The 24,536-nt window shown below is 46.6% G+C and overlaps 1 protein-coding gene across 1 annotated transcript in view; it reads right to left on the bottom strand.

Moving 5' to 3' along the window:
* Window positions 1-24,536, bottom strand: part of plekhh2 (pleckstrin homology domain containing, family H (with MyTH4 domain) member 2) — a 53,281-nt gene that overhangs the window by 8,878 nt on the left and 19,867 nt on the right. Inside the window, 16 exon segments of the mRNA XM_056291749.1 lie at window positions 590-767; window positions 1,965-2,062; window positions 3,355-3,534; window positions 3,712-3,824; window positions 4,168-4,276; window positions 5,991-6,170; window positions 7,360-7,440; window positions 7,742-7,900; window positions 8,414-8,500; window positions 8,987-9,100; window positions 10,100-10,236; window positions 11,348-11,510; window positions 11,823-11,917; window positions 12,027-12,102; window positions 12,313-13,217; window positions 13,718-13,918. Of these exon segments, the coding sequence (XP_056147724.1) occupies window positions 590-767; window positions 1,965-2,062; window positions 3,355-3,534; window positions 3,712-3,824; window positions 4,168-4,276; window positions 5,991-6,170; window positions 7,360-7,440; window positions 7,742-7,900; window positions 8,414-8,500; window positions 8,987-9,100; window positions 10,100-10,236; window positions 11,348-11,510; window positions 11,823-11,917; window positions 12,027-12,102; window positions 12,313-13,217; window positions 13,718-13,918 (2,876 nt within the window).

A 24,536-nucleotide genomic window follows, 5' to 3' on the forward strand; every position in this document is an offset into this window, starting at 1 on the left:
CTGCTAGCCCATGCAGACCGGCAGTTCCGATAACACCAAGGGCGGTCTGGCGGCGGCCTCGTCTAGCCTTGACTGTGTTTTTAGTGTCTTTGTGTGGAGTGCGGGTAGGTGTGTCGATGGTGTCTGCCTGGGGGAGCTAGCGTTGGATCGGCTGAGGGAGCTTGGTCTGCTGCATCCTGTGGGCCCAAGGACCACGGCCCTGACCAGAGCTGCACCCAAAGAGGAAACACCAAGGGCAGTCTGACAGGACGTGAAAGCGGGGCAGGCTAAGCTAACTGCTAGCCCATGCAGACTGGTAGTTCTGACAGTCATCCTGGCTGGCGTTCATTCTCCTGGACAGTGATTTTTTTTTGTGTTTAGTTTAGATATATTTTGTGTTAGTTTGGCTATATGTGTTCTTGTAGTTTTTGGATTTGGTGTTTTTGTCTTTGCGTTGCACTGCTGTGGGCTGAGGGAAATTATATTTCATTCATTTCATGTGTGCAAGTACATGAAATGAAATGACAAATAAAGTGTTTCTGATTGATATATATAAAATCAGTATATACACTCTGTATACTGTGTACATGGCATACAATACATGTATCACCTGGTAGGTGTTATTGAGAAAGTGTACGGGGACACTGAAGGGCAGTGAGTGGTGATAAGGGTTCCTCAGAAGGATGGACAGGATCTCCATGCGGGACGGCCTGGCCTGCCTCTCCCCCTTCTGCTGCGCACGCTCCAGGGACCGCTGGCAGTAGATGGCGTACTTCCCCACCTCAGTCCTGGATAAGAAGGGGGACATTGGCATAGTGGGAAACACATACCGACACAGACAAAGTTAGGCTATTGTGTTCAGCAGCTTATGACAGATGCAACAGTGGATAACGTCTGAATTGCTTGCAGCCTAAAGAGAGGGGTGCAGGAGCCTAGATGACAAACACCGCTGTGTTTCCATCACCAGTTATCACCATGCCAACATCAACTACTGTAGGCACTCCCTCAATAAGCACAATGAGAAAACTGTATGTGTGTATATACTGTATATGTTGCATGTATTTACAACATGACATGTATCTGAGTTTTCTCAAGAAAACTGAATTTAAATCAAACTACTGATTATTGCTGTTTTGTTGAAAATGATTCATTTTCATGATATTTCATGTTACAAATCAATTAGATATTACTTGCAATGAGATATGAAATAAAAGTGGGTTATAATTTTAAACTTATTGGTGAAATTATACTTGAGAAATGAAAAAGGTGACCTCGCGTGGGTTTACTCTCCACTTACAGAGTAGTAATGGAAAGTCATGTTATAATTTTATCATCAGTGAAAACAAGGTTGGCTAAACAATAAACTAAGACAGCTGATTTGAAAGATCTCCATGCAATGGGAAGTCACAAGACAAGTTCTCCATCAGTGCTTCCTGATTTGAAATAATAATTTCTATTGGTGTTGGTGCAGGATGGATCACAGCAAGCTTGTAGTAAACACGATGGTTATATTTGTACGACATCTTTTGGCCTTAGTCAAATGATGGGCTTACAAAGACTACTTTTGCCCATGAAAAGCAAGTGTTTCCAGGTGCATCAGAAAATGGCTTACTTTTGATTATAATCACACCTTTTGAGTTATTCAGGAAAAAAGCTTTATTTTCCAGGCCATTGATGATTCAGTCATTCAAAATAATGACTTCACTTATTATTATTATTATTCCATCCATCCATCCATTATCCGAACCGCTTATCCTGCTCAATAATACCACGAGAAAAAACTTTTAACTCGTAATTTCATTGAAATGAATGGTTAAATGAAAAATAATAAACAGATAATATGTACAATATGTGTTTGTAACATATTGGCAGTTAATAAATAGCCATTATATATGGTGATGGCAATCTAACTAATGAGTTGGGAAACAAAGCATTAGTAGCTGTCTTCATGTTAGATCATTTGTGCCCTCCTGGTGTATGCCCACCTGGATTCTCCGTGTCTTTTAAGGTGCACTTGGAGCAGCCAGAGAAACGGATGCTGCGGAAGAAAAAGCCCGACACACAGAGCCAGGAACTGCCAGCCCTATTGAACAACATACACACCCGCTGTTATTTAGTACACATCAATCGTTATGAATAGAACCATAGAATCCTTACTGAAGGTAGAGACAGATAGGCACACAGGCGTAACCAGTCAGCATAGGGCCCCAGTGCAGGATGGGTAAAGGGCCCCGGCTGCCCATCACAATCAGATGTAACATGACGTCACGCCAGTAGCGAAAGAAGAAGTGGAAGCACGCCGGTTTAAAATGGGCGGCGACAGTAAAAAGCTCTGCACAGTTGGCGTGTAAATGAGATGATTACTAGCAGACCTGCGTGCTATATAAGAGGCGTCGTAACAACAAGGCCACGATAGTGACACGCTAGCTTAGCCTGCTTAGCAACATCTGGCGTCGCAGCAGCGCCATGACAGATGAACACCTAATCGGTGACCCACACGTACACATTATTCACGTCTGCGCCTTATAAACACACAAAAAAACAAGTGTTTAGGTTGATTACCAGTCAAATAAGTAACAAATAAGTTCTACTTGGATCAGACACACTCTCCGGGCTTTTCGCTGTGCCAAGTCTTGATACTTCACCAGCTGGCTAACTCTTCTTCGTGGATTTTGCTACGCGTGTCCATATTTTCGCGCGGGCACGCTTTGCACATTTTTGACCAAACCGAATACCCGTAGACTCAGTGGTCGAGCTTTCTGATACGATAGCGGCGAGGTAAAGAGGGGTCCATGCGTGCGGGCCCTAAACTGCTGCGGGGGTCAACGCAGCTGCATATAGTTTCACGTCTGAGTGGTGGCATGTGGGCGACAGAGGAGCCAAACTGAAGAACAATACGGTCCAACTTGGCTATCCTTTACTATTTACCTCTGGTTTTGCCATGAATGTAGCTAATTTTGCCACAGCTTATCAACTTGACTGGGTTATTGTTTGTGTTTCAAACGTTCAAGCTTTGGTCGGGCAGCGATTTGAATCAGCTGATGGTATTTCGCCATTTTGTTGTTGGCACTTTATTGGCACAGAAACAGGAAGACGAAGTTATCTTAATCCCTCCCACTCGCATCCCGTGGCTGCGTTGGGCGTGAACGTGCCTTGTTATTTAGGTGACGCCAAGAGGCAGTTGTAAACCCCAAAGTAATAATTTACCAATTTTAATATCTTTTTGCATCAGCAGATCATCTGTTCATTGGATAATTCCCCGCCAACCCCGAGGAGGAGATAACTTTGTGACGCCGACTGCAGAATGTCGTTACGTTAATTTGGTCTCCTGACTGGCACGTACTACTGCTGCCACCATGTGGTGTGAGTATGTACCTGCAGGGGCCCTGGCTGGCCTGCAGGCTGTCTCTTGCGGGTCTGTTTGATAAGCTGGCAGTAGAACTCATTCTGAAGCTCAGGGTGGGCCAGGCACACCTGCAATGCACTCTGGGCCAGGGACACGTGGTAGTCAATTGCCGGAGCATCAATAGCCACGTTGATAAAGAGTTGACAGGTCTGGAGAGACGTGAGAGGAAGAGAAAAAGTCATCAGACGCGGGGTTGGGAATAGGTAAAAGAGTTTTAATTACAAATGAAGTTTAAATTTGCATTGTGTGTGTGTGTGTGTGTGTGTGTGTGTGTGTGTGCAGCTGTATCGGCATATGCAGTTTGTTTGTTTCTGTGTTTAAGGTACCTTAAAGAGTTTAATGGCCTCTGTTTGCAGGGCTTGTGAAGGCAGGGTTGTGAGAGGAGATGGCAGAGCATCCTTACTGAAACACAACATAGGATGCCTCCAGATCTGAGAATCTGAAGAGAGAGAGAGAGAGAGAGAGAGAGAGAGAGAGAGAGAGAGAGAGAGAGAGAGAGAGAGAGAGAGAGATGCAAACACAGAGCATCTGTTCAAGTTTTATGCCTCTATGTATTTCTTCGGCTATTATTCAACATCACCAAAGCTATCTGCCGTGGTGATGTTGGATGAGTAAAGCATATTCAGGTGAAAAGAATTACACTGAAAGGAATCCGATAGAACTCAGCTGTACTGAATTGATCTAAAGTAAAAGAAAGAACACCTTATGGTAAAGAACCATTCCCCTAAAGATATAGTAGAAAGACAAACAATACAGTGTGCATAATGCATTATAAAACTCACTTGGGTCTCCGTCCAGCTGAAATAGTTTGCCCACCAGCTGTTCGAACTCAGTGCCAATCTTACCCACCGTGGTGCCTGCTGCCACAGACAGGTGGTACATCCACGACTCCTAAATATCCAGGCCAAGGGAGACATTGAATCAAAACAGCATTCATTTATGCCATTCATTTATGTTTATACTTCATTTCAGACTGTTGAAAATACTTTTCCTTGGGACTGGTGCAGGAAGTCAACAGACCACACCTGCATCCAGTTAAGCTTTTCGTATTTTACTGTGTCCCACTAGATGTTGAGAGAGCCTGAGGACTGGATCAGGGAAACGCTTTCATATATCTGGCCTATAAGGCTAGGCTAAGCTAACTGCTAGCCAATGCAGACCGGCAGTTCCGACAACATCGAGGGCGGTCTGGCGGCGGCCTCGCCTAGCCCTGACTGTGTTTTTAGAGTCATCGTGTCACGTGTGGGTGAAGGTGTCTGGCTGGGAGAACTGGCGTTGGATCGGCTGGAGGAGTTTGGTCTGCCGCGTCCTGTGGGCCCAGGGACTACGGCCCTGACCAGAGTCCTCCTCGGGTGTTCTGATGGGACGCAGAAGCGGGGCAGGCTAAGCTAATGCTAGCCCATGCAGACCGGCAGTTCCGACAGTTGTCCTGGCTGGCGTTCGTTCTCCTGGACAGTGATTTTTTTTTTATGTTTAGAAATCAGCAATCAGGAAGATTTAATTGTCGTTTCACGAAATATAATTTTCCCCAGCCCACAGCAGTGTAACACAATGACAAAGACACATCCAAAACCTACAAGAACATATTCAAACTATGAAAAAAACCTTAAAAAAATTCATATAACCAACATATCCAAAAGATAATAAAAAAAGAATTCATTGTCCAAGAGAGCGAACACCAGCCAGGATGACTGTCAGAACTACTGTCTGCATGGGCTAGCAGTTAGCTTAGCCTGCCCCGCTTCCATGTCCTGTCAGACTGCCCTCGGTGTTTCCTCTCTGGGTGCAGCTCCAGGCTGGGCCGTGGTCCTTGGGCCCACCGGAGGCAGCAGACCAGGCTCCCCAAGCCGATCCAATGCCAGCTCACACCAAAAACACAGTCAACGCCAGGCGGGGCCGCCGCCAGACCGCCCTCGGTGTTATCGGAACTGCTGGTGTGCATGGGCTAGCAGTTAGCTTAGCCTGCCCCGCTTCTGCATCCTGTCAGACCACCCTCGGTATTTCCTCTTCGGGCAGGGCCACGGTCCCCGGGCCCACAGGACGCAGCAGACCAAGCTCCCCTGGTCGATCCAGCACCAGCTCTCCAAGCCATCAGACGAAGACACAAACCCAGACGCGGACAAACACACTGCATGGACGGCACTGGGTGAGGCCGCTGCAAACGTTAAGTTCACGCCGCCATCTTCCCATGATATATGTGTTAGTTTGGATATATGTGTTCTTGTAGTTTTTGGATATGTGTTGTTGTCTTTGCGTTGCACTGCTGTGGGCTGGGGGAAATGATGTTTGGTTTCATTTCATGTGCACAAGTGCATGAAATGAAATGACAAAGTGTTTCTGTTTCTGTTAGGTGAGTGATAAACAGCCCCACATGACAGCTTTTAAGATACTATGGACTCTACAAACTAAAAGACATAATTTGCCAACGTCACAAAATTAGATCAGCTGAGAAAGGTAGGCAAACCGGACTTCGTTGGACGTGACCTCCGTTACATGGCAGATGGGGACGTTCTAGGGTTACTGTGTTGAGTTCACTAGCATATTTCTAAACGGGGGCTCGGCCCTCAATACATTAGCTCCCCTGGCTGAGTTTCTGCCGTCAGACCTTCTCATGCTGCGATTCGATGAGGAGGTAGGTGGGGCCTTGCTGCTGCGGATGGACGGCGATGGTATAGGACGTGGCCTGCAGGCCCTGCCCACATGTCTTCAGGTCCTCATCGGAGTCACGAGACCGGTCCACCTCCTCCACCCGCGCCTCCCACAGCTTAATCTGACCCAGCGGGAACTGGAAAGAAACACACGCATGCGCAAACTCACACAGATGCAAACTGAGATAAAGTTAGTCTAAGGTAAAAGAACAGGCTGTGAATTATTAATGATGAATTTCAACTAATCCTAAATATATGCCATGTTTAACAAAAAAAAACCCAAAACAATAAAAGCCATGATAAAATATGAAACTTAAAAACTGAACCCAACTCCAACTAATAACCCAAATTCACCTTCCATTGCTGCGTTATTGTGCACTTTTTGTGTATATAATGTATGAATTGTGGGTGCATAGTCTCTGTAGGTGTGCAGTGTTGTCAGCGTTTTTTTTTTCTTTTTGGATGTTGGCGTGTCCTTGTGTACTTTGAGTTAAGGCATAAGACCTTCATTGTATTCCAATACACATGATAATGAAGTTGAACTTGAACTTAATAACACCGGCTCTTCACTTCTTTATGAACTGTATTTTATGGCCCTCATAAACGTATGTGAGGTGAGGAGACTGTAGAGCAAAGCAGATATTGACTCAGGCTAAACTAAATGGCTCGCTGCAGAGATATATGGCCTTGTGGCAGACCATGTCCATACCAGCTGGCACTAAACGGGCATCGGCAAACATCGTACACATCGCTCTCACTGACACGTAAGATGGGTAGCAACCAGTCTCTTTGTTCAGAGTTTTGTCCCCCCCCCCCCCCCCCCCAATTGTATCTGGCCAAATACCCCACTCTTCTGAGCTGTCCCGGTCGCTGCTCCACCCCCTCTACCGATCCGGGGAGGGCTGCAGACTACCACATGCCTCCTCCCATACATGTGGAGTCGCCGGCCGCTTCTTTTCACCTGACAGTGAAGAGTTTCGCCAGGGGGACGTAGCGCGTGGGAGGATCACGCTATTCCCCCCCCAGTTCTCCCTACCCCCTGAAAAGACATCCCGACTGACCAGAGGAGGCGCTAGTGCAGCGACCAGGACACATACCCACTTCCGGCTTCCCGCCCACAGACACGGCCAATTGTGTCTGTAGGGACGCCCGACCAAGCCGGAGGCAACACGGGGATTCGAACCGGGATCACCATGTCGGTCGGCAACAGAATAGACCGCCACGCTACCGGGACGCCCCTGTTCAGACTGGTGTAAAGGGTCACCTAGCATTTGACCAGCACTGCCCCAATCGTTTTGTTTTTGTGTGACTACTGCTGTGTTGTACCTTGTCCTCTTGGCTGCGGAAATAGTACAGCGTTTTACCGATCAGGGCACACCATACCCGCTTAGAGTAGCCGTGTTTCACCTGCCCCACAGACAAAACAAATTTAGTTAGTACTCCTGGTGTCTCAAAGCAACAAAAAAAAAGTGGGAACAACTAAATAAATCGGAACAACTAGATAAATCAGAGTGCCAGGTACCACCGTGGTGCACCGGACATGAGATACGACATTTACAATACAGTTTAAAAAGCATCTTAAAGGAGTCTCAGCGACGCCATGTTTTCCTCAGGCTATGCCTACATTGGAAACTATTGTTACTGAAGATAAGAGTATTTCAGTGGTCGGTCGGTGAGTAATGTGAGCTGGTGTTGGTCAGTGGTAGACCTTGACGAGTTGTCCCTTCATGCTGGGGCGGATGTTGGGCTGAGTGAAGAGAGGGCTGGCGGCTTTGACCCTCAGCACGCTCTGCAGCACCCTCAGCCACTCCTCCAGGAGGTTAGGCGAGTCTGCTTTTAGGTAGTACACACGCTTCCCCGTCACTACCTGCACACACACACACACACACACACACACACACCAATCACACAGATGGACAGAATGTGGATTCAGTCTGGGAAGTCAGCAGAAACTAACACAATCCAGGCACAGTGTCGAGCTTGTTTTTGTTTTTTCGCCTCAAATCAAATTGGCTCATGAATATCCTTAAAAAATTATATTGAGGTACAAAGTAAAAATTGCAAAACATAGAGCAAAAGAGTGAGGTCTGCACACTGAAATGCTCCCAATACTTTTTATTCGGCAGCGTTTCGATCGATCAGCTCTATCAGAGATCTATCTGATCTATAAGATCTGATCTGATCATTGAAATGTTGATGAATAAAATAAGCATTGGGAGCATTTCAGTGTGCAGACCTTGGGTTTTAGCCATTGTCTGTTGATCTGCCATTTGTGCTCATTGGCCACAGCAGTTCAACATCCTCACACCTTCAGACCAAGTGGTGGACATGAAACAGTGCAATAAAACACTTTTATTTTGAAGCAGGAGCGAGTGAGTACCTGAAGCACTTGTTTCCCATCACCGCGGGCAATGCTGCTGGTGGCATTAACCTCAATCTGGCCCTGAGGTCTCCTGATGACGTCGCTCTGGAGACAAATCACCGGGGGAACGTTCAGGGATCAATACGTTTTGCACGATCTTACATGGGAAACACGGGCCTTTAATGTTACGCATCACTCGCATCAAGTGGAAATGGCCCATTAACCAGAAATCCCCCTTTCAGGTCAGAGGAAAACTACCTCATAGATTCATACGGAAGCATTGCTGACATCATGTAATGGCTGCCCAGGGGCCTCCCTGGGCCATATTTCTAAAACCATTTTACTTCATTCCAGATTTCATCGTCTGATTATTTCAAACAGTATCATAACAATCAAAAATTATATCTAAAACACGAGTACTTTGCATAAAGGCAGAAGTGAGGTCTATTGACCGTGAAGGTCCTGACACTTGGAGAGCATTTGAAGGAACAGACTTAAAGGTGACCCAAAACACCAGAATGGCATGCTGAGGCTTCCCTATGGAGATACTTGTATGGAGGAAGTGATGTAGTATAGGTGTATAGAAGCTACCGGTGACTTGTAGTAGAGCAGCTCTCCATCCTTGAGGACAAACCAGCGTCTCTTCCAGGTTTTCTTCCAGGTCTTCACCATCTTGAGCAGGTAGCCCGATTTCTCCATCGGTTCCTGGAAGATCAGTTTTAGGACATGACACCCCGTGTAGTTCTCCAGCCCCAGTACCTCACTTCAGTATGTACCAGTCAGAGCGACAGTGTTCAGGTTATTTTCTGACATCGGAGTGACGTGAGAAAAGTAACAATTCATCTCAGGATTTGGCTCCTTTTGAGTTCGTATCAGCTCCATTAAACCAGTTTTGTGTAAAAATAGGAAGCGATTGTACTCATTACATTATAAAAGAAACATTATAATGGTGATCATTGAAAAAATGCTGATGAGGAGGGAAAAGTAAAGACATTAATGAAAGCCTTAACTACTTTTATAATTGTGCAAAAAAAAAAAAAAAAGAACATGCTCAGTGCAACTATAACCTGAAAGGATAAATACCTGCCTCCAATGGAGAGCAGCAAGAGATGCATGTGTTTCTTTTGGGGGGGGGGGATTTATTTCCCCCTTTTTCTCCCCAATTGTATGCGGCCAATTACCCCACTCTTCCGAGCCGTCCCGGTCGCTGCTCCACCCCCTCTGCTGATCCGGGGAGGGCTGCAGACTACCACATGCCTCCTCTGATACATGTGGAGTCGCCAGCCGCTTCTTTTCACCTGACAGTGAGGAGTTTCACCAAGGGGGGACGTAGCGCGTGGGAGGATCACGCTATTCCCCCCCCTAACAGGTGCCCCGACCGACCAGAGGAGACGCTAGTGCTGCGACCAGGACACATACCCACATCCGGCTTCCCACTCGCAGACATGGCCAACTGTGTCTGTAGGGACGCCCCATCAAGCCGGCGGTAACACGGGGATTCGAACCGGCGATCCCCGTGTTGGTAGGCAACAGAATAGCCTGCCACGCCACCACCACCGCTACGTCTCTACTCTGCTGTGGCCTGGGAGCTAATACCCCTCAGACTCCAATATCTCCAGTCTTAGCCACGTAAAACAGTCACAGTTTCCTCTGCCTTTTCTTTGAGCACCCATCAGTGAGTAAGTGTAGTGACTGCGGCCTCACACTCTTTCCGTTGTCGCTGGCGGAGGAGCAGGTCTTGGGGAGCTTCTGCTCCGGTTCGGAGCACTCCGTGTCGGTGGAGTAGGCATCGGGAGGGATGGCGTAGTCGCTCTCGGATGTCATGGAAGACATGGACACGGCTGGAGGAGACAGCACAGCGGTACGGAAGCTGTTGTAACCAAATCTAATATGTGGCGTCACTCACAAAGCGTGGCTAGTTTAAGAGAGTGAAAAGTTGTGCTGACTGAGTGTTCATACATTTATTTAGTCGTGTTTGGATATAGAGGTACGTGTATCTGTGAAAGACTGGGCCCGTGGTGGAAAATTAAGTTTCCTTTATTAATCCCCTTGGAGAAATTCAGTTACTGTAAATGAACCTATCCTAACTGTGTAGCTAGCAGCAGTGGGCTGCCGCCTTCATGCTGCGCCCGGGGACCAACTCCGGTCCTGTTCCCATTGCCTTGCTCAGGGGCACAGACAGGAGCATTAATCCTAATATGCATGTGTCTTTTTGATGGTGGGGGAAACCGGAGCACCCGGAGAAAACCCACCGCGGACGCGGGGAGAACATGCTAACTCGAAACAGAGGACGACCCGGGATGACCCCCCAAGGTTGGACAACCCCGGGGGTTCGAACCCAGGACCTTCTTGCTGTGAGGTGACCGCGCTAACCACTGGGCCACCGTGCCGCCCTAAATCAACACGATCTCAAATATATATAGTAAATATCTAAGCCTTTTTTAATGCTGGTGTTTTAAAATGACCTGCCAGCTGTATTGAGACATGCTGCGGTGTAAAAAAAAAACTAAACAAAACGATTTAACTGGTAACATAATCAAAGTGGCTGGTGATATTTTCATGCCAACAAGGCAAGTAACGAAAAAAAAAAAGGAAAGAAAGAAGCTTATTTAGTTTTCCTACCGTCTCTGGATTTTGACATGTTTGGCCTCATTTATTTTGCGTGGTTGTGTGTATGTATGACTATGTATCTGTATGTGTGTATCTGTTTTAACAAAGCCTTGCTTCAGTCTCGGTGTAACCACACATCATTTAAACGCGAGAGCTGCCCAGCAGAACAAAAGATCTGAACTGGTCTGGCCGCTGAGCAGCTCCTCTGAAGAAGAAGACATCGTGATGGCGGTTGAGGGAGTGGATCACGTTGCAGGCGCAAATCCCTGAGCCAGATATTCCCAGCCAGAGCAGTGTGTGTGTGTGTGTGTGTGTGTGTGTGTGTGTGTGTGTGTGTTGTACCTCTCTTGAGGGAGCGTGGGCTCCCCGGGCTGCTGTCCTTGCGGGAGCTGGAGCCAGATGTGTGAGAGCTGCAGAAAGAGCCCTCCTCTTCCCCTGAACTGGATGACTCCTCGGAGCTGGAGGACTCCTCTGAAAACGGACTACTGCTCAGCAGAGTGGCCTTCTGCCAGGGGTTGGATACACGCAACATCATTATACACACACACACACATACACACACACACACACACACACACACACACTCGCTCAGCAGTCTCTCTCCCTTTGCATTGCTGCAAGTTCAATTCCCAGTCTGCTTACAGCAAAGGCAGCTGAGCATGTTTATCGCTAACGTCCCAACAGACCAATAAATGCACAAAAGCAACATTTCAACAATTTAAAAACACATGGTTTGGATGGGACCAGGATAAAATAGAGTAACACCCCCCCCTCCACTACCCATTACCCTTGGGGTGAGGGAGCATGCTTTACTTACCCCCTTCAGAGTAGTGTAGACCGGTGTAGTCATGTGATTATAGATGAGGGATGTGTACATCAAAAAAGCAGGGTAGGAGGACTGGAGGGAAGGATCTGGAACATTGTTGACAGTACAGTAAATGTAAGCGGGTCCTCTCTGCACCCAGCACTGAGCCGATGAACAACTTAATTCACCGTTTTAATCCCTGCGATCCCGCCTCACCTTTGCTAGCAGGGTCTGTGCAGGAGGTCTCAGACAGTCTGATTCCTGACTTAGCCACAGCGTAGATTCGACTTTCCTATGAAAGAAAATAAATACGCCATGTATTTTTTTGACACCAAGTATGTTTATGGGGATACAGTGTGGCTGCAGTATTCTGATGCTGCAGTAATATGCAGTATCAAGAGTTTTTAGATGATATTGCGTTTGGGGCTAGTGAAATGTGCTTTATAAAAATTGTATATCAGTATAAGACTTTTGCATAAGATGAAATGGTGAAAAGTCTTACCCAGGAGGGTAGTCTGTGTAGAGGAGGGGTGGGGGGTTTGCTGCCAGGCAGTGTGTTGGCAGAGTCCGGACTTTCTGGGATCTCCTCTGTGCCAGATGACTCTTGCTTGGATAACGAAGTGGGCAAAGCTTGCAGGTTGGGGACCTGCGGAAGTGTGTCTCTACCCGTTTCCATTCCAACATCCTGTTCCTGGTCCAGGTCAGTCTCCTGGGGCTGGAGAGGGCGGAGCATGCTTAGGGCGTTGCGTGTGCGTCCTCCATGTGCTGCCTCCATGCTGATTGGCGGCTGGCTGAGGTGCTTTTTGACCAGGGATACGTTCATCACCCCGAACCCTGCAGGGAGCCGTAGCCGGGGCTGTTTGGGGGAGGCGAGAGTGTCTCTGGGGTCCTGGGGCGGGTTAGGCCGTTTGGGGATGGGGGCCGGTGTGAGGATGGGACTCGGGGTGTTGGGTTCGCTAGAGGAGGATGAGGAGTCAAGCCTCTGGGACTGGAAACATTTGTTGAGCTCCTCTGAGGTGCAGTCCTCCAGATGATGGCCCTTGGCGCCCTCCTTGTTCCCCTTTGGACAGCCGTCGGTAGACCCGGGTAGGCTGAAGCTGGGGTGTTCTGTTCGCTGCATGTCGTCGTCAAACAGGGAGCTGCTGTCGTCAGAGGCCGTCAGGTACGTCTCACTGCTGGGGCGACTGTACTGGAGCGCACACACACCGTCAACTTCACACCCTCCCCCTCCCTCCCCCTCCGACGCGGCGCTCGAAAGCATGGAGGACACGCTGCGAGACTCGGCCCCCGCCGCTTTGTCACAAGTGTTTTCACATCTCACTCTGTCGTCCTCCAGGGAATTGTCTGACGGTCTCTGGACACCATTGTCTGTCCCTGAACTGACTGCAGTCTGCTTACTGCTCCTCTCTACAGAGGCAAACAACATGAAAATAAACAGGCAGCATGTTTATTGTCCATACAGACTACCAATGAAAACCTAGCACTTCGTTTTCTTTGGTACACCAGTTCCAAAGAAGTTATGTGTATTGTTAAAAAAAAAGTGTTTAAATTGAACAGGTGTAACCGTGCTAATATTTTTGCAATTTCTTGAAAAAGTTAAGGAATTATAGGCACAGGGACAGATGATGATCACAACTGTGTGATGTTATTCTGTTAAGGAAGTCTTAACAAAGCAGTTTATCAGATTTGGGGTCAACTGCGTGCTAATGAATTCAGATACCTGAAGCGTCTCTTAACCCTTGTGAAAGGGGGGGAAAATGCCCTTTCAGTGCCAAAATATTATTCCAATGTAATGAGTAATACACAGAGGGGCGTTTATTATGTATAAACAATGTTAAACATCATGGGAACTTCACTCGTTGAGATTTTTGTTTGACCCAGTAAGACAATGTGACATAGCCCCTCACCAGTTTTCTCTCTGTCCTCCACCTCCGCCTCTGGCTGGGTGCTGAGGGTCCTTTTGGAGGGCACTGGTCCAGTTAAGACCTGTGGGCTCTTCCCTCTAACCTGGAAACAGCCAAAGGTCAGGCTGCTCAGTCGCTGGGCCTCCCCTGGCCTGGATAGGACCCCCCCTCCACCACCTTCTGCACTGCATCTCTGCTCCAGGACTGACATGGTGAGACACACATATGCACATTACGAAATACAATGATATATGCATAAACTCTGAACTGATTATGTCTATATACATACATATACACACGGACGTATGAAGTATGATGATAAAACGATGCATTACTACTGCTATTACTGATATATATTAATTTATACATCTTGATTCATAACAAACTATTTACTGTATCTATAATCAGTAATTACCAATAACTAGAATCACAAATAATCATGACAGTCATCACAAGTAGGACTGGATTTACTTGTGTAATGTTATAAAGGGTTTAGCCTATTATCTTATATAGCTGAGTATGCTGAATGCGTTTTACAGACTGTCTCTTATTTTTCGGGTCGAGATCACTAATTTTTATTTCTGAGTTTATAGGCCCCCTGTCTAAATCTAATCGAAATAGAAGTGTATTAAGAATCATGTGCAGTTTCATGGTTTTATGTTGTCAGCCCACTCGTTGGCAGTTTCTCCTCTGTGTAGTAATATTTACACCGATCAGCCAAAATGTTAAAACCACTGACAGGTAAGTGAATAACGTTGATTATCTGGTTACAATGGCACCTGTCAAGAGGTGGGATATATTAGGCAGCAAGTGAACAGTCAGTTCTTGAAGGTGATGTGTTGGAAGCAGGAAAAATGAGCGAGCGTTAGGATCTGAGCGACTTTGACATGGGCCAAATTTTGAAGGCTAGACGACTGAGTCAGTGCATCTCCAAAACAGCAGGACTTGTGGGTTGTTCCCAGTATTTAGTGGTCAGTGCCTACCAAAAGTGGTCCAAGGAAGGACAACCGGTGAACTGGTGACAGGGTCATGGGCTCCCAAGGCTCATTGATGTGTGTGGAGAGCGAATGCTAGCCCATCTGGTCCAATCCCACAGAAGAGCTACTGTAGCTCAAAATCCTGAAAAAGTTAATGCTGGCTAAGATAGACAAGTACCAGAACACATAGTGCATCACACCCTGCCGCGTATGTGGCTGTGTAGCCGCAGACCGCTCAGAGTGCCCATGATGACCCCTGTCCACCACCAAAGACGCTTACAATGAGCACGTGAGCATCAGAACTGGACCATGGAGCAATGGAAGAAGGTGGCTTGGTCTGATTAATCACATTTTCTTTTACCTCATGTGGACGACCAGGTGTGTGTGCGTCGTTTACCTCAGGAAGAGATGGCACCAGGATGCACTATGGGAAGAAGGCGAGCCGGTGGAGGCAGTGTGATGCTCTGAGCAGTATTTTGCTGGGAAACCTTGGGTTCTGGCATTCATGTGGATGTTACTTTGACACATACCACCAACCTGAACATTGTTCCAGACCATGTACACCCCTTCATGGTAACGGTATTCCCTGATGGTAGTGGCCTCTTTCAGGGGGAGAACACGCCCTGCCACACTGCACATATTGTTCAGGAATGGTTTGCGGAACATGAAAAAGTTCAAGGTGTTGCCTTGACCTCCAAATTCCCCAGATCTCAACCCGATCAAGCATCCATGGGATGTGCTAGAAAAACAAGTGTGATCCATAGAGGCCCCACCTCGGAACTTGCAGGACTTAAAGGATCTGCTGCTAACATCTTGGTGCCAGATACCAGAGGACACCTTCAGAGGTCTTGTTGAGTCCAGGCCTCTATGGGTCAGAGCTGTTTTGGCGGCACGAGGGGGACCTACACAATATTTGGCAGGTGGTTTTAATGTTTTGGTTGATTGGTGTATACATGTAGTGATTACACTGCTACTGCTATTTATACAGACATGTTGCATTTCACTATTTCTTGAATTTTTGTGTCCATATGGTTGTTAAAGAGGAACTAAACCCTCGACCATTTTAGTGAGTTTGCTGACACCTACAGGTTAAAAACCACGTAAAGCTTAAAAACATGGCAGGTTGGTTTTGGTAGGCTGTGGTGTTAGCATAGCAGGATAAACGCAGCTGCAGATAATAACTTTGATGATGAATATGTTTGATTTTGGTGTGTTAGCACATCCCAGCATATTGACAGTTGTCAACAATAATGTCAATGCTGGTTCTTTGGCACACCTAAAATATAATAAAGTTGCACTTTAACTGCTGTGAGCTAAGGTTTTACTGACAAATAACATTCATGGTGTCTGATAATCATGTTTTTCTTCTTCATAGTGGCACTGTTGTTTTTACATTCTTATCCCCGCAAATACATTTCTCAAGCCTCTTTGCAGTCCTGTGTGAATTACAGATTTGCGATGTCACATTGTATTGATGTCATGATAGGAGCCGGTGGCAATACAAATTAAAATCCCAACGTGTCCCTGCTGATAGTTATACACAGAACCAGCTGGGACTAAACATTACTGATAACATCAAACATGTTATAGTTCCTCTAAACACCCATAACTAAAAAGAGATTGTATTGCAACAGTTGTGACTTGAGTTCACAAATCCAACTGGTGAAAAATGTCCACATTCACTCGGATAACAAAAATGCTTTCTTCAGACGATGAATGAGGGCTGAATCATACCACCCTTTGTAGAAGACATATCGATCCACAATGAGATGTCAAGAAAAATCAATGAGTAAATCAGTTATTGTGACAGCCGATGTTCGAGTCATCCTTCAAAAAATGTCAAAGAAACCAAAAAACAGATGACTCAGTGCTGTAGCTACAACTGATTTCATGGCACACATAATAATAACTTTCATGTGGGACGGCCTCACCCAGTGCCAATTATGCAGTGTCTTTGTCCACCCACATCGTCGTCTAAGTTTGTTTCATCGTGTGAAGTTTTTATTTTGATCGTTGATTTCGTGTGGCTGGGAGAGCTGGTGCTGGATTGGCTGAGAGAGCTTGGTCTGCTGCCGGGCAGGCTAAGCTAACTGCTAGCCCACGGCCCTGCCTGAGAGGAAACACTGAGGCGGTGTGGCAGCGGCCTCGCCTAGCGTTGACTGTGCAGTGTTTTTGTCTGCCTCTGTATCTGTGTCGTCGTGTGGAGTGCAGGGGAGGTGTGTCGAGGGTGACTGGCTGGAGAGCTGGCGTTGGATCGGCTGGGGGAGCCTGGTCTGCTGCATCCGATAGGCCCAGGGACCACAGCGCTGCCTGGAGCTGCGCCTGAGGGGGAAACACCGAGGGCAGTCTGACGGGACGCGGAGGCAGGGCAGGCTAGGCTAACTGCTAGCCCATGCAGACCGGCAATTCCGACAGTCATCCCGGCTGGCATTCCTTCTCTGGATGGTGGAGTTTTTGGACTGTGTTGCACTAGGAAGACTGTGTTGTTGTGGGGTTTTTTTTTTTTTTGCTTTGTTCTCTCTGTTTTTGTATGTTTTTGGTGGTGTTGTTTTTGGAGGTTTTTGGATATGTGTTTTTGTGTTGCACTGCTGTGGGCTGGGGGAAACAGAATTTAGTTTCTTTTGTGTACGTAGTACATAATATGAAATGACATAAATTGTTCCTGATTCCTGAATAGAGTTGACTGTGATGGACTGGCGGCCTGTCCAGGGTATCTCCCCACCTGCCGCCCAATGACTGCTGAGTTAGGCTCCAGCATCCCACGACCCTAGGTTGGATAAGCAGTTTGAATAATGGATGACTGGATAATAGAGTTGACTGAAAGATTAAAACCAACAATACATGATGAGCAGGAAAAAAAAAACAAACAACAAAACACTACGCACCAGCAGAGCCATTGTTTTCTGAGGTGAGAGCGGTGTTGCCCAAACCTAGCAGGATCGCCACATTGGGGGTGACGACTGTACCGATTTTCTGCTTTGCCGACGCCATTGAAAGCATGTCCAATGAGATCACAGCTTTGTGTTGACGCACCAGATATCGACAGATCTGGCTCGATGAAAGAGAAGTTAATGCTAAATGTCTCCAAATTTCCAGAGCCTTCTAAAAAAATTGTACAAGGTTGAGACTCGGGTGGCCTCATTTGTCCATGGAGCTTGAGAGTATTTGGACATGGCACCATCTAGAATTTGAAAAATAATGAGATTCATGGCTATAGAGATACATGAAGTGCATTTTTTAGGCATGTCGCAGTGTCTCACCTGTCTCGCCCATTCATTTTAGATAATGTGTATGTTTACGAGTGAGAAAGGGAACTCACAAACGAAGGGACAAAGAAAGAGATAGTGAGTGGCAAACGTTATACAAACAAACTATTTTTGGTCCAATCAGATGACAGCTTTGTGTGACCAAAAAGACAAACAACCCAGGCTAAAATTGTCTTTGAGTTTCCCTGAGCTATATAACATTCATTTCAAATCGTACCACAACCTAGAAGGAAGCAACGTTGCACGGTGACATGTCGGCCATCACGCAGGGCTTCCAGATTTACTTTCTAATTCTGTTGCTAAGAGCAAAGCTAACTACAACTAGCAATTTGGGCTAGCGCTGGCAGCTAAATATTAACTCAAGAGCAATATTTAGCTGTCACGCTAGCTGCTCTGCGCCTAACCAAGTCACCAGGGCACCCCAGACACTCATCATGTCTTGACGGCTTTAATCCTCTGTTGTCAGATTTACTGTATTCTGCCACACAGGGACAGTGAAGGAAAGACTGTCCCTTCCCTCAACAGATACTGGCAAGGCGCCCTTAAAAGACCATCCATCCATTATCCGAACTGCTTATCCTGCTGTCAGGGTCACGGGGATGCTGGAGTCTAGCCCAGTAGTCATTGGGCGGCAGGCGGGGAGACACCCTGGACAGGCTGGCAGACCATCACACAGGGCCCACACACACACACACACACACACACACACACACACACACACACACACACACACACACACACACACACACACACAAACATTTATACCTAGGGACAATTTAGTACTGCCAATTCACCTGACCTGCATGTCTTCGGACTGTGGGAGGAAACCGGAGCCCCCGGAGGAAACCCACGCAGACACGGGGAGAACATGCAAACTCCACACAGAGGACGACCCGGGAAAACCCCCAAGGTTGGACTACCCCGGGGCTCGAATCCAGGACCTTCTTGCTGTGAGTCAACCGCGCTAACCACTACGCCACTGTGCCGCCCTTAAAAGACCATGTTTGCAAAATCACTGAACATCTATTGTGCAATTATGTGAACATCAGCTCCAAATAGAATTGACGAGCAAGCTGTGTGTGTGTGTGTGTGTGTGTGTGTGTGTGTGTGGTCTCTGGTGGTGAGTGAAAGGCTCAAAATGAATGCAAATATGTAATGTAATATGTGATAAGTGTTTACATGTATTCTAAAACACTGACACGTTAGATCAATTTATGTATATTGTAAACGTGTAATTAGGTAGATAGATGGATAGATACTTTATTGTCCGACAAGAGATGTTTTCACCCTTTGTACAGAGCCTCACATACAGTCAAATACATGTACACATACATCGCACAGTTTATGTTAACATAAACTGATTTGTGTACTCGTACATGTATAAGTGTTCATGTGTGAACGTGTACGTACATGTATGCTATGGTGAAGGAATGTATTAGTGAAAAGAATCAAAATTAAAGCAATCAATGCGTATGCTTTTGTATCTGTGTCTGCCACACGCATTGACACTACTACTACTACTACTACTGTCGGCTGCTCCCGTTAGGGGTCGTCACAGCGGATCATCCGTTTCCATCTCTTCCTGCCCTCTACATCTTCCTCTGTCACACCAGCCACCTGCATGTCCTCCCTCACCACATCCATAAACCTCCTCTTTGGCCTTCCTCTTTTCCTCTTCCCTGGCAGCTCCATATTCAGCATCCTTCTCCCAATATACCCAGCATCTCCCCTCCACACATGTCCAAACCATCTCAATCTTGTCCCTCTTGCTTTGTCTCCAAACCGTCCAACCTGAGCGGTCCCTCTAATATACTCATTCATAATCCTGTCCTTCTTTGTCACTCTCAGTGAAAATCTTAGCATCTTCAGCTCTGCCACCTCCAGCTCCACCTCCAGCTCCACCTCCTGTCTTTTCATCAGTGCCACTGTCTCCAGACCATATAACATAGCTGGTCTCACAACCACCTTGTAAACTTTCCCTTTAACTCTCGCTGGTGCCCTTCTGTTGCAAATCACTCCTGACACTCTTCTCCACCCACTTCACCCTGCCTGCACTCTCTTCTGCACTCCCCGTTACTTTGGACAGTTGATCCCAAGTATTTAAACTCATATGCCTTCGTCACCTCTAATCCTTGCATCCTCACCATTCCACTGTCCTTACATGCTTACACGCATTCACACACTAAAGCAGAAATTCCTAGAAAGGCAATAATATTAATATGTGTGCACGTGCATATGCAGGTTGTTGTAGCTGATTGTCGGGGCTTTCAAACCCGGAGATTTCTCTTTCAATAAACGTTGTGTCCAGATGAACTGATTCAACTTTCTGTGATTTTCTTACCTGGATTACTGAGCATGCATTAAAAAAAAAAAAAGCTTTCAAAATTGTTTGCCATTTAGGCTAGTAGGCCTATAGACTAATGACCTTATAAAAATTAAAAATTAATGAAACTTTGATAAAAATTAAATGTAAACACCATGAAAACATTTGTCCCCAGAAGGGTTATAAAAGCAAAATTTTTCCCCTAAGCTAATCAGTCTTATTATACGTATATACTGGTTACATTATGATATCTGCATCTATCATGATGTTGATACACGTATACACATAGGTATACGCATACGCATAATGGTATATGCTTATCATTATACAAATATAGGTATACACTAGGTATGTTAATATTGTATTGTTGCCCTATGATCCTCATAAATCAAGACAACAACATCCAGGAACATACTCAGAAACTTTATTCTACTTCCTCTCGACCTTGTTTCATCTACCATTCGAATTCAGAGTCCACAGTGCCACCCTGTGCCATCTCCTACCATTACATCTCCCCCTTTTAGCTAAAGGTTACACTCCTTTGATAAATCAAATAGAACATGTTGCATTATATAACTACAGTTTTAACTAGGAACCTTACCCATCGGGAACCACAACAATAGGACATTGTCGTCTGCTTGAAATTACTGAAATATAGTCTTTCCCTTTACTTGAACATGCCTTTTACGTCAAATATTAACTATCACACAAGATTTGTTTTGTCTGTTACATGTGCTTTTTCTTTTTTTTCTTTTTTTGTAAATGTCCAGTCTATCTGGAGGCTTAGAAACTCACCCTGACTTGGTGACCTTTGTGTTACAGGCACGACTCTCAGATGAGACTGGTTGCGGCAAAGATTTCCCCCAGGCATGTCCACCACATAAGCCGCTTTTCCACCGGCTGAATTACCCGAACCGTTTAGGGGGCCGGCAGCTTTGCTTGTGTTTCCACTAGAGGAACTACCCCTGACCGGAACTGCTCTGGGGTAGGTACTTCTGAGCGGCCCTGAAAACCTGCTGGGCAGGGCTCGACGCTGATTGGTTGAACGTCGGAAGCAACCAGCCTACTACTTCGGTGTTCAACAAGCGCCATTTTTATAAGCCAGCAACCAACGTGTGTGGTAGCAAGCACAACACTAGAGAATTTCGATCAAGCAAAATGGAGAAATCAGCCGAAAAACGGACAGACGAGTAGGTGCAGGCTTTGTTGGCTTACTACGCCACCGACAAGGTTCAGCGGGGGTCTCATCAGCCCAGTGGTTCCTACATCGCTATGGAAACACGACCCTCGAGAGGGCCGACTACGGGGTAGTTCCACTTGTAGTTCACGCCAGCCTGGGAGTTCGTGTAGTTCTTCCTATGGAAAATCATCTATAGGAGCGTGGTGTGAGTGCAGGGCCTACTACAGTCCCTTGTATTCTGGTTGGCAAGACCCATACCTTGTGTCCTGGTAGTAGAGGAGGCAGAGTCTGCGTGCGTTGTCGGCGATTGAAGGCTCGTTGTTGTAGTGTTTTCAGGGCTGCATCCGTCTCCCTGAAAGACTTGAGATCCAGCCACTGTGGTTGTAGCTGTCCTGATGAAATGGGGACAGGGGTCCGGATCCTGCTCCCCATCATCAGCTGTGCTGGGTCATCCCTTGAGCCAAGGGTACAGCGCCGTATCGCAGCAGAGCTGTGCGGAAGCCCCCTCTTTTACAAGAGACTTGATAGGCTTGACAGCCCTTTCTGCTTCTCTGTTGCTATGAGGATATCTGGGGCTGCTTGTCACATGTGTAAAGTCTAAGTCTTTTGTAAACTGAGCAAACTCATGGCAGGAGAACTGTGGTCCATTATCTGTGATTAGAACCTCTGGATATCCAAACCTGGCAAAAACAGCTTTGCACCTCTCAATAACATGTCTTGCTGAAGAGTTGTAAGGCAAGTTGCACACCTCTATATATCTGAAGAAATAGTCAACGAACACCAGATATTCACCTTTCTTCCATTGGAAAAGGTCCGCTTCCACTCTCTACCATGGCCTGCTTGGTAGGTCTGTTGTGATCAGTGGCCTGACTGGTGTCGACATTGCCTGTGCACAGGTGTCAGATTATTCCACCATTTGTTTTATATGTGACGTGATAGCTGACCACCAGACAGATTCCCTTGCTCTGGCAAGGCATTTGCTGATCTGTTGATGCCCCTGGTGAAGTTTCAGCAGGACATCCAGCCTCAGGTGGTTTGGGATAAACAGAGGGACCGAGCTGGGAAGGATGTGCAGCAGGTTAGGGCGATCAAGGATAGAGATGGAAATGTGCTGTACTGAGAAGGTTGAAGGAGTACTTTGAGGGGCTGATGAATGAAGAAAATGAGAGAGGGAAGGTTGGATGATGTGGGGATAGTGAATCAAGGAGAGCAGTGGATTAGCAAGGAGAAAGCTATGAAGAGGATGAAGAGTGGAAAGGCAGTTGGTCCTGATGACATACCTGTGGTCGCATGGAGATGTTTAGGAGACATGGCAGTGGAGTTTTTAACTAGATTGTTTAACACAATCTTGGAAATGGAGAGGACGCCTGAGGAGTAGAGAAGAAGCATACTGGTACCGATTTTCAAGAACAAGGGTGATGTGCAGAACTGTAGCAACTACAGAGGTATAAAGTTGATCAGCCACAGCATGAAGATATGGGAAAGAGTAACAGAAGCTAGGTTAAGAGGAGAGGTGACGATTAGTGAGCAGCAGTATGGTTTCATACCACGAAAGAGCACCACAGATGCGATGTTTGCTTTGAGAATGTTGATTAAGAAGTATAGAGAAGGTCAGAAGGAGTTACATTGTGTCTTTGTGGATTTAAGGAAAGCATATGACAGGGTGCCGAGAGAGGAGGTGTGGTATTGTATGAGGAAGTCAGGAGTTGCAGAGAAGTATGTAGGAGTGGTGCAGGACATGTGTGAGGGAAGTGTGACAATGGTGAGGTGTGTGGTTGGAATGACAGATGGGTTCAAGGTGGAGGTGGGATTACATCAAGGATCGGCTCTGAGCCCTTTCTTGTTTGCAATGGTGATGGACAGGTTGACGGACGAGATCAGGCAGGAGTCTCCGTGGACTATGATGTTTGCGGATGACATTGTGATCTGTAGCAAAAGTAGGGTGCAGGTTGAGGAGAGCCTGGAGAGGTGGAGGAATGCACTGGAGAGAAGAGGAATGAAAGTCAGCAGGAGCAAGACTAAATACATATGCATGAATGAGAGGGAGACCAGTGGAATGGTGAGGATGCAAGGAATAGAGGTGACGAAGGCGTATGAGTTTAATTACTGGGGATCAACTGTCCAAAGTAACGGGGAGTGCAGAAGAGAGGTGAAGAAGAGACTGCAGGTAGGGTGGAGTGGGTGAAGAAGAGTATCAGGAGTGATTTGTGACAGAAGGGTACCAGCAAGAGTTAAAGGGAAGGTTTACAAGATGGTTGTGAGACCAGCTATGTTATACGGTTTGGAGACAGTGGCACTGATGAAAAGACAGGCGGTGCTGGAGGTGGCAGAGTTGAAGATGCTAAGATTTGCATTGGGGGGGACGAAGAAGGACAGGATTACGAACAATTATATTAGAGGAACTGCTCAGGTTGGATGGTTTGGAGACAAAGCAAGAGAGGCGAGACTGAGATGGCTTGGACATGTGTGGAGGAGAGATGCTGGGTATGTTAGGAGAAGGATGCTGAATATGGAGCTGCCAGGGAAGAGCAAAAGAGGAAGGCCAAAGAGGAGGTTTATGGATGTGGTGAGGGAGGACATGCAGGTGGCTGGTGTGACAGAGGAAGATGCAGAGGACAGGAAGAGATGGAAACGGATGATCCGCTGTGGCGACCCCTAACGGGAGCAGCCGACAGTAGTAGTAGTAGTAGTCTCTCTTCTTTCATAAGCAGCCCTTCTCCCTCATACAAATCTGCACAGTGCTATCAATAGGGAAGTAACATTTCAAAGACATCTCTCTTGTGACTAGGCCACCCCTTTTCTATGTTCTGCATGTGCTGTCATTGTTTTGTGCATCCTTGATTTGTTCCAGTTTTGGGGTATTTGCGGGCAGGTGAGCTATCACACAATCAATGAGCGCCTTACATTCCTTCTCCAGTTCCTCCTCTTCCTTGGTGAGTTTCGCAGGCAGGGGTGCTCTCGACAAAATGTCTACTGTTATCGCATTCTTGCCTGGCACGTGTATGATATCAAAGTTGAACCTAAGCAGTCGTAGTCTGAATCTGAGTATCCTGTTTAGGAGGTCATCTAACACCCT

The sequence above is a fragment of the Lampris incognitus genome, chromosome 13 (genome assembly GCF_029633865.1).
Source record: "Lampris incognitus isolate fLamInc1 chromosome 13, fLamInc1.hap2, whole genome shotgun sequence".
Taxonomy (NCBI): domain Eukaryota; kingdom Metazoa; phylum Chordata; class Actinopteri; order Lampriformes; family Lampridae; genus Lampris; species Lampris incognitus.